The sequence below is a fragment of the Pteropus vampyrus genome, unplaced genomic scaffold, assembly GCF_000151845.1.
Source record: "Pteropus vampyrus isolate Shadow unplaced genomic scaffold, Pvam_2.0 Scaffold147, whole genome shotgun sequence".
NCBI classification, from domain to species: domain Eukaryota; kingdom Metazoa; phylum Chordata; class Mammalia; order Chiroptera; family Pteropodidae; genus Pteropus; species Pteropus vampyrus.
In genome coordinates, this window is record NW_011888928.1 from 2934601 (window position 1) to 2945729 (window position 11129).

Genomic DNA, 11129 nt, shown 5'->3' on the forward strand with positions numbered 1-11129 from the left:
TCATGGTTCCCATTTGGCAGAGGCCAATTCTCTGGAGAAGAGGCAGCTGTGAATAGTTAGCAGTAATAGTGCATGAGGCAACAGCTGGATGATGAGTGCCCTGGAGGCACCAACAGAATCCACAATACACATCTCATGTACCTCTCACGACACCCTGGGGACAGGCCTTAATCTTTCCTTTCCACAGGAAGCTGACATAACTTGCATAAGAGCATCCGGTTGGGATGTGGAAGAGCTGGAATTTGAATCCAGGTCTGCTGAGACCCTAGGACAGCTCCCTTATCCAGGAAGAGGGAGATGCTTCCCAGGTCACATAACCAGGAAATATCAACCCCTGTAACTCTTGGGCCGTGTCTTCTACCAACAAGGGAAGAGCTGATATCTACCAAGCCCTCCACCCCCAGCAGCTGCAGATGGGCCCAAAGCCATGCCTGAGACCTGCATCTGTCTCAGACCACCCAGGTGTCTCATACAAAAGAAACACAAGGTCCAGGGAGGGTGAAAAAGTGATAATTTGTGAAAGCTAAGGCAGTTATGCAGGAATTTTGTTAGAGACTTGCAAAAAGCAATCAACAGAAGATGCATTTGCAAAAGAAACTTCAAGCCCAGAAGAGCTGCTTTGAAAGTTTTTCAAAGGAGACACAGTTGGCTGATCTATATCCTGTAGGAAACTGTCTTAGCTGCAGTTTCTAAATAAAGAAGGTGGTGTTTCAGGAGGTTACATTAAAGAGCAGGTTTTCAACATGATGAACATGGATGTTCTAGAAGCAAATGTCTTCCAGAAATGGCTTCCGGCCACAGCTTTGCAAATAATAGGTGCCCAATAAACATTTGTTGAATGGGTGAGCCTTGTATTTAACTGTATTTATAAAATACACTTTATACCATTTAGAGTGTTTATCCTTTGAATCTTCTATTGGCTATGAGACCTTCATTTTGTCCATCTGTTTATGTCAATCCTTCAGTAATTGGGACCATACAATTCCTGCAGCTGATGAGGCAACACGCCATGATAGGGTGTTCACGTGCGTATGTGTGTATGTGAGTTCAAGCAAGCATTCCAGGGGAAAGACTGAAAGAAAACATTCAGAACTTTTGCCGTTAAGAACTAGAGGCCTGTGGAGCCCCACTAAGCCAGTGGGAGCTGTAGGTCCCAGAAGAATCTAAGATATTCTTCAGTAAAATCAGCGTGAACAACATCCCACATGTTTACCATATGTACTAGTTTGTTAAAGGACCACAATGCTTTGCAGCCTCTCCCATCAACAGGTGGAGTCGATTCTATTTCCCCATTCCTTGAACCTAGACTGGCCCTGTGACTTGCTTTGACCAATAGTATATTCTGGAAATAATCATATGCCAGTTCTAAGCCCAGACCTTAAGAAACCTTATAGCTCCTGCTCTTGCTGCTCTGGGAACCCCTCTCTCACTGTGTGAACCTCAGGCTAGCCTGCTGAAGAACAAGAAACCATCTAGAGCACAAGTGAGTCCCCCAACCCAATCAGTCCACGGCTGACCTGGCAGCTTCCTGCTGCCACTTAAATGATCCTAGTCATGACCAGAATAGCCACCAGCTAAACCCAACCAACTATTAACCCATGGAATTATGCACTAGATAAATATTTGTTGTTTTAAGATACCAAGTTTTGGAGTGCTTGTTATGCAGCAAAAGCTAACCGATACACTATAAGAAGTCTAGATTGTAATTGCTAAATCTGCCCATATCAAGCTCGGCTCATGCTACCAGGTGGACTTAGTCAATCTCAAGGAATCGTGGTGTCTTCTTTATAAAGTTCTAAGTTAGGGAGCCTCTCTGAGTGATGGCACAAGAGACTTGGAAGGTCCCTTGGGGAGTCCAACCACCTCATTCCACTGTTAGGGAAACTGAAGTCAGAGAAGAGAGTAGCCTCATTCACTCATTACAGAAACATTTCCTGAGTGCCTTCTAGGTGCCAGGCTCTGTGCTGCATGGGGGTCACAACAGTGAAGAAGAGAGACCAGACCCTGCCCTCATGGAGGTCACAGTCTAGAGTGGAAATCAGATGTTAACCAAGTCATCACACAATTAAGCAGATGACCACAAACAATGACTGAGAAATGCCGTGAATTAAAAAGACATGGTGCCATGAGAGAGAATCACAGGGAAGGGACCTAATTTGGATTTGCGGTTGCCAGGAACTCTCTGAGGAAGTGACATTTAGGCTGCAGCAAGTTGGTGACAGCCTTGAGGTGGGAATGGAGCTCTCCACAAACACGGCAAGGTAATGTGTAGAGCTCTGAGCCCCAGCTGTGCAGGTTCGAATCCCAGCTGTACTGCTCCCTGACTAGTCAATTAACATCCTCCACTTCAGTTGCTTCATGTGTAAAATGGGGTTGACGATAACATCTACTTCTCAAGATTGTTATGAAGATCAGCTGAAATAACCAGTGAGAAAAGGGCTTTGCAAACTGTAAAGTGGTGGGTGAACAGTTGAGGTTGCTGTCAACAGGTTGCCTGGTACCTCCTCTCTAAAGGACTGTGCCCCCCTCTTCCAAGGCCTAGAGCAGACACAGAGTGCCACCGAGTCCCACTCCCCCTTCTTGGCGGAAGTGCAGTGCCAACACTCTCCATCAGGCTTTGAGGCACAGCCGACTCCCCCATATGATGAGTCTGTGAGCCAGGGCTCAGGGTGTTAACAAAATTCAATTTAAATACTGTGAAAGGGCTCAGATGAGATGTTCATGGGTAAGCTCTGGTCTTTACCCCTGAAGCACATTTCCAGGCTGATTATGGACAATTAAATGACTTCAGTGGTCTCTTCCAAAATGAGCGTTTCCAGGACCTGGAGTCCTGCCCAGCAGTATCTCGCAGGTTGGCACGCATCCGTGCAATATTAAGGCGGCTTTGCAGCAGGTTAGAGAAGGGAAATGCAATGGCAGCCCCGGCATGAACACCCCTGCGTGTGTGTGTGTGGAGCGGGGCAGGGCAGGGCAGGCCAGGGGTGTGCAGCATCCTGCAGTAGAGTTCCCACACCTCTAGCTGGGACTACCGTATCTTCCCTCACTGGCAGTGCTCCCTGAGGACCATGTCTTACTCATTCTGCCCCCATATAGTAGGACACACAAATGTTTGTGAAATGATAGGCTACTGTTTCCCCAGCTAGAAAGTGTAGGCCCGGCCACCCAGCTTGGATTGTCACACCCATCACGACTGCCTAGGCAGAGGGTGGAGGTCAGCTCCACGGACAGGCCGCCCCCAGCTTTCCAGGTTTCTCGGCAGCTATGGGACTCCTTGCCTTTCCATCCAGCACCCTGAGCTGCTGCCACCCTCCAGGTTGCCACAGCCTTCAGTAAGGGCCACCCGGGCCTCCCAGCCTACAGTGAGAACTCTCTCTGGCGTCAGAGTCTATAGTGAGGATGCTCCCAGCTGAATGAAACCTTAATTTTTTGGAGACCAGGCTCTCAGTGGAAAATCAGATTCCCGCTCATGTGGACTCCCAGTGGGGATGGGGACAGCCTTGCCCGGGGATGACTCAGACCCCTTCACCACCGGGGAGGACTGCACAGGAAGCCTCTGCTGTCATCTCTTTGCACCAAGTCCACCACCCTCCCCAGTAGCATTAGACAACTCCAGATGGACAGGAGGACCCTGTGTGACTGCACGGGAGTGTGCGCCTCCACACCAATGTACGTCCCCAGGGTGCTGTGTGGTGGCCGGAGGCTGGCGCCCCAGGGAGCGTATGACATCTCTACTCACTGCCGCTGAAAATGTCCCCCCAGCTCGTGGGGAACATGGGCAACACATTTTGAGTTTTATCAAGTTTTTAATGATGCCTATTTTAAGCCAACAGTAGCCAGGCCTGTACCGAGAACACCGTAGTGTTAGTTTGTCCCTTTTAAGGGGACTCAACTGATAGGCTTGATCATTCTGAGAGAGGACAGTAGTAGGATGTCACCCCCACTCGGCATCCCTCCTCACTCCAGGAGCAGCCTGGGTCCAGCCGGCCCAAGGCGAGACCCCCACTCAGAAGGGATGGGGCACTTACCTGGCTGGTTGATAGGAGCTCTGGGTTTCCGTCACTCATCCCCACGTAGGCACTGTCACCATCAAACTGGAACAGAAAGACAGAGAAGCAGCTCTGAGTAAAATGTTCTCAAGAAGACCCCGGGAGAAGGAGCCAGAGGAGGCCGGGGGACTGAATGCGCTGAGGGGGAAGGAGAAGCAAAGATGGAGCCCAGGATGCCCAGGCTCCCATTGCAGCAGGGGCTCTGTGCTCCCTGAGGGTCAGCGCCATCATCACACTTAGGAGGAAGAGAGGAGAACCTTTCTGCCCTTTACACCCTGTCCATAAATGTGCCAGGCTGCCTCGTCAGATACGGAGCTCCCCACCCCTGGAAGTGTGCAAAGATCTCTCTCGGCCAAAATGACCTCGGACCCTTTTCAGCTAGAGCTGGAATTCCACATGATGGAGGGAGGCCGAGACCCCCAAGGCCTTGCAGTCATGACAGCCTGCCCGGATGTGTCCTACAGGCCTTACCGTCCTGTGGTAGAAATCATGCACAGGAACTGCAGTCCTGTGTTCTGAGAAGCTGCCAATTCTGAATTCAGGAAGAGCTGCCCGCAAGAGGGAGCAGGTGTAATGAAGTGTGGCTGCCCTTTTCCCTGAAGGTGACCTTGAGCTGGTGTCTGAACTTCTGAGGTTTCTCATCTGTTAAATGGGAATAATGACATGGTTCCCTCTCTACAAGATGTTGCACTGAAACAAGGAGTTCATTCAATTCCAGTTAGTTCCCTTCCTGTTCCCTTTGAGGCAGGTGTCTGGGATGGCATTCCCTAGAAGCAGAGCCTGAGACAAGGATTCAAATGCATGTGGTTTTTGAGAAGTGCTCTTTAGGAATAACCTTACAGGGTGGGAGGGATGCAGGACAGGGCAGTGGAAGGAGCTAAGCAAGGATGTGGTCTCGGCTGGGGACTTGTTGGAGCCTGATCCCATGGGGAGCTCTGGGTATGAACCGTACCACAGAGTTAAATCCCAGCATGAAGCAAGGGGCAGGACTTCTGTAGCCCAGGTCAGTCAGCCACTGGGAGACAGGGGGAGGCATAACCTGAGCATGGTGGCCCCTTTTGACCAAGGACAGTGCTCCTGAAAATTGTGCCAGCTGTGACCCACGTGTAGCCCGTGCTCACAGCAGATGGGAGATGGCCGTGCTGGCTAGTAAAAAGATCTGGGTGGAGTACCAACGGCAGCTGGCTATTTTAATTGGAAATTTTATTTTTTATTAGGTTATATGCACATGGTTCAAAATTCCCAAAGTACAAAAAGCAACAGAGTGAGAAATCTCTTCCCACCCCACCTCCTAGCCATCCATTACCCCTCTCCAGAGCCAGAGGCAACCACTGAGTTTACCAGCTTCTTTTACATCCTCTCAGAGATGGTCTGAATATATACATTTTATAGTCATTTCTTTCACATAAATGACAGCATTCTATACATACCATTTTGCATCTTATTTTCCTCCTAGCAACACATCTGCGAAAGTCTTTTATATCAGAACATAATTCTGTCTTCCGGTACCTCGTATTCCACAGGATGAATGAAACATATATATTTAACTAGTCGAGCACATGAGCAATTGACTTGTTCCTAGTCTTTTACTAGTCCAGCATTGCTCCCATGAATAGATTTGTACATCCATCATTTCGCAGGGGTGTGAATTTACTGTAGGATTAGTTTGTATGATCGCTGAGTCCAGTTGTGTGTACATTTGCAACTTTGATAGACATTGCCAAGCGGCTCTCATGGAGGCTGTAAAAAGCCACACTCCCACGATCAGGCTCAAGATGTCAGTTCATCTCTCACAGAGGCTTCACTCAGAGAGGCTTTCCTCATCAACTGGCTCAGAGGCCAGCCTCCCACCTCTGTGGACTATGAGAGCTCACCTCTGCCACCACCACTCCCCACTCCCCGCTCTACCTTGTTCTTTGTTCCATAGGCTCTTTACCTTCTAGCATCTATATAATTTACCAAGTTCTTTGCCTATATTTGGATTCCCTCTGCTAAAATGGAGACTCCTAAACACCTAGAATAGTGCCTGGCATAGACAAGATACTCAGTAAATGCTTGTGGATGGATGGATGGATGGATGGATGGATGGATGGATGGATGGATGGATGAAACCACCACTGCACCATTCCCTGTCTTTTACCAAGCCAGTCTTCCCATCGAAGCAGTGGAATTGGTGGTTTTATCCAACTGCCTGATCAGACCAGGGAGGGGTAGAATCCTTCAGTGACTGCTGAATTAGCAAAAGTAAAGGCCAGGCCAGGCCAGGCATAGGATCTGGGTACTGAACCCCAATGTAGGGCTCCAACCACCACATTGCACCCTGAGCTCATGCTTCAAGGCCCTGTTCAAAGATCACCTCCTCCAAGAAGCCTGCCATGCTGTCCCACCCTCTGGCTGTCCCTCTTAACAAATAGATTGTCTCCACATCTGTCTTCTACCCTGTGTGGGGCAACATGGAGGCTGGACAGTGTCCTGGTCATTTCCAAATCTCTCAGTGCCTGGCACAGGCTGGTATCAGGAATAGGATTATGAGTTGGGCAGGGCAGGGAGCTTTCAAGAATAGCTCCTGGGTACTATTCGATGTGTCACCATGGCCATGTATTATTTGGGTAAAAAGAAAACTTTTTTAAAAAACACACATAATTTATAAGTATGTTCTAAAAGAAAGAAAGATAGGAAATAGAAGGGGGCTAAGTTTAACCAGGTATTTGTAACATTTGATAAAGCGACAGTCATCAAACAATATAGTATAGGCTAAAAATATAAGAATATATATCGAAGGAGGAGAGGACAAGATGTCCCCAAAAGGACTGTGCCACAGCCCATTTATTAAACACTGACTAGAATGGAGCCACCACAAAAGGAGGAGCCTTGTCTGCTGTCTCCCCCAATGCACAGAGCAGGCACTCAACGGATATCTGGTGAATGAGTGAATACACCTGGCACCGAGCAAAATGCTTTCCACGGAAGATCTCATTTAACCCTCACAAAACCCCTGTTTAAAACCAAAGAAACCGTTTGAGAGGACAGGCAGACATGTCCGAGATGGTGCAGCTAGGGAGAAGCTGGACAGTTAGTTACAGAATGGTCTGTTGGCCTCTTGGGCTTGGTCTCTCCCACCCGGCTTTACGCTCCTCGATGGCAGGGATCGGGGCTTTGCTGCACCATTCCCTGTATAATCGATACTTAGCCCGGCACAAACAGACGTTCGATGAGGATGCGTTAGTGGTTCGGGGCAGGAGGACTCATCCACAGTGAGCAGTGGACAATGGCACTGGGGATGCGAGGAAAGGAGACCCTGGATCTTGATGTCCGTGTGCTGGGGGTAGGAATGGGGTTGGGCAGTGGGTCCTCCTGAAGTCACCAGAGCCTGCCTCGAGTGAGCTTGAAATTCATTGATTTGTTTAGTCAACCAAGAAAGAGCTGCCACAAGCTGGGGTGAAGCTTGCTTCCTGCTTTCGAGGAGGCCCTAAGACGTTGGTGGCAGCTCTTGAGGCAGGGCCTGGGTCTGCCTCCATTTGGCTATCCCTGGGGGCCTGGCCTGAGCCCTGGGAGCACACCGGGCTGGGGACCTGGCTCCTGAGCGGCCGTGAACAAGGGGCCCTGAAGTGGTGGTGTGACCTGTTTCCTGTCCACCTCTGCCCAGGATTCCACCATGTCAGAGATCTTGGAGGGGGAAAGCAGGGAGGGAGGGGGACCTGAGGGCTCCCAGACTTCCCCTGGCTTGGCCTCCAGTCTGTGGTACTAAGGCCTGGAGCTTTCCCCTCCGCCCTCCACTTGGGGGACCCTTTCTAGAGGAAAGAACATACCCAACAGAAGATGTCACTAAGCCAGCCTCTGTGCTCAGGCACAGCAGGACCACCTCCTCCTCAATGTGCACAAACAAGATCAAAACACCCACATCTATACCCACTGCATAGCAAATGCTGAGTGTGTATGTGACCCCAAAAGTATACGGCATATGCAGTGTGCCCAAGCATGGTGACAACTTAAGCACCACAAACCAATGGGGGCCTATGATCACACACAACACAGTGCTCAAGGCAGCACCTAGTCACACATGTACCACATCCATGGGTACCACAGACCAACAGGAACAGATGGGTCCACAGCACAAGGATGAGTGTGCACATATCACAGACTCTTTACAGGGCCGAGTACACAATACCCACAGCACGCACACAGGGAAAGGAGGGGAGGTCCGATGTGTATAAATACACTACCCGCAACAGTATAAACGTAACGCATGTAAATGCACACACAAACATATGCGGCGTGAGCATGCACAGACATACAAAGCGAAGATGCACATGAACTTAAATTCTGCGCATAGTTCACCATATATCAGTCCCTCAGTCAAAAATCCTCTTTCCACAGCACACAACCTTTCATATGCTTTAAAATATGAAGGAAAAAAAATGCAGGAGGAAACAACGGCCTAAGAATTTCCATGAAACGCCAGAACGTCCTCTTACCACCGACTGGAATAGATTAATTTTCCCCATTTCATATTCTAATTATAATTCCTTTTCCCATCACCATCTTCAGTCCTCATTACAGCTGGAAGATTGTTCTGCAAAAGCCAGGCCTTCATCTTCTCTTCCCAAGAGTTTTGTCATGGAAATGAGTTTTGGAATCTGAAAGAACCCACATTTTTGCAAATACCGAATGTGTGGGGATAACCCTTTCATGACGGCCACCGGGGACTCAGTTCACAGAGGCTTCTAAAAGGGCTGTCTCTCCTCACACAGTGTGGTCCCCTTGGCGAGAGGGGCTCCTGGGCCCCTATTCCAACAGCCTCCTCCCCAAGCTAGACCCTTTATTTTTTTAATATTTAAGGGAACTTAGCAAATAGGCAGCCAAGGTAAAAGATGAGAAGCCCTGATCTTAAGTGAGGCAGATGATGCTGGCTCCATCTGTGCCACCTCGGGAAAACTCCTGAACTGCTTGAAGCCTCAGTTTCCTCATTCTTATGACCCACGGAGTCACTGATTCATAAAAAGTGTAAATTAAATAACTGTGGAATGGACAAATGTGATAAGTGGGAGGATGAATAGATGGAAGGGAGGGAATAAAGGATGGGATGGGATGGATGGATGGATGGATGGATGATGGATGGTATAAATCAGCACTGTCAAATAGAAATATAATGCAAGCCACTTACGTAATTTAAAATTTTATAGTAGCCACCGTTAAAAAAATAAATATAAACAGGTATAATTAATTTTTAATGACTTTTTTAATTTAACCCAATATATTCACAATAGTATGATTTCAACATGTAATCAGTAGAAAAATTATGAATGAGATGATTTACATTTTTTGGTAATGTCTGAGAAATCTTTAAGGAAACTTAGCAAATAATCAGCCAAAAGTCACACGTTGCTGGTGCTTAACATAATGAATAGAGCAGAGAATAGTTGGAATGGTAAGATGAGTGATGTATGGTGGGTAGGTATATGGGTGGCATGGAGGGATGGAGGGATGGAGGGATGGGGAGTTGGGTGGGAGGGTAAGATGAATGGTCTGGGGAATGAATGGGCCAGTAGGTGGATAAACAGGTGACACCACGGCTGGATCAGAAAGTGGGATGGGTGGGTGGAATGGATAAATGTGTGGGCAGAAGGGTGGGTGGGATGTGTGGATTGGATGGTTGGGATGGGAGGGAGTAATGGATGGACGGATGAGATGGGATGGCTAGATAAGTATGAAGAGATAGGTGGATGGGAAGATGATTGGGATAGCGGGTAAGATAAACAAAGATGGTTAGGATGGGTGTGTGGGGTCCGTGGATAGATGTCTGGGTGGATGAGCTGCCTGGGTAAATGGAAGGTATTGAATGGGTGGATGCAATGGATAGGTAGGTGGATAAGTGGGTCTGGTATTTCCTTCTCACTCTATCTACGGTTTCCCTGGACAATGTCATAACTTCTCAGGGTTGCAACATGTCACTGACTTTCAAATGCTCATCTTTAGCTGAGTCACCTCCAGATTCCAATGTACAGTTTCCCCCTGGACATCTCCCCCATTTGGTCCATGAGCACCTCAAATACAACACACCCAACGCTGAACTCGTGTCACCTCAATGGACCTGCTCATTCTCCAGGGTTCTATCGTCATGAGACAAGGTGTCACCTTGCACAAAGTGCCATAGTCAGGACCTCCAGGGCAACTCGTCCCCTTCCCTCCTACATCCCCCCTGAGCCAATCACCCACAGAAGCTTTTTGCTCAGCTTCCCCTCCCCCTCAATCCATCTTCCACCCTGCCTGTCACTAGCTGTCTTTTGGCAATGCCTCCACTGCTCAGATGAACCCTGGCATCCAGGAGGCTCCATGACAACCAGACCTGAGCCTCAGCTCCCACAGCGTCCCAAACGTTCCAGGATTTTCCAGTGCCAACTGCTTTTGCACACACTGTCCCTTCATCAGTGTGGAGTTACCATTCTCCCTTCCTTTAACCACTGAAATCTAACTCTTCCCAGGTCTTTTTTCTGGCTGTGCGCTGCAGCCTTAACAGTCTTGCTAGCTTCTATAAACACATATTCTTGGGCCCAACCTTAAAGCCTCCATCCCAAGTCAGCTTTGGACTTAATTCAACTTCCACGCATAGTGTGATATACTGGGCGACATTTCAGCATTTATTCCTGAATTGAAATATTTGTTCCACCACTTAATGGCTGTGCGCGACCTTGGCTTTAATCTATCTCTCTTTGCCTTAGTTTCCTCACCTGTAAAGTGGTATTGATGGTAGTTATTAATTTTTGACCCATAAGTTAAATATATGTAACATAATGCTTAATAATGGAAATGATTTTTGACAGGTGCTTAATAAATGCTATCTACTCTTGCTATTATGTGCTAAACTCTTGTCCCTTCGGCAGCTGCCATCGCCCTCAGTCCAGCAGGGAACCATGTCTCCTATGTCACTGAAGCCATCAGATATCCCCTCCAAGTCTTCCACCTTCCCCACATCACTTACATCACAATCACACCCATCCTGACCTTTCCTTTAGTCTGATGGGTGAAGCATGTCCCTCCTGTTCAACCCTTTCACCTTGACCTCCCTTTCACCCCCTCCCTCCC

The 11129-nt window shown here is 48.3% G+C and overlaps 1 protein-coding gene across 1 annotated transcript in view; it reads right to left on the reverse strand.

Moving 5' to 3' along the window:
• Positions 1–11129, reverse strand: part of TOX2 (TOX high mobility group box family member 2) — a 102335-nt gene that overhangs the window by 78353 nt on the left and 12853 nt on the right. Inside the window, exons 3-4 of the mRNA XM_011369411.2 lie at positions 4999–5061; positions 4026–4091 (exon numbers count right to left, since the gene is read on the reverse strand). Coding sequence (XP_011367713.2) covers positions 4026–4091; positions 4999–5061 — 129 coding nt within the window. The remainder of the gene's footprint in view (positions 1–4025; positions 4092–4998; positions 5062–11129) is intronic.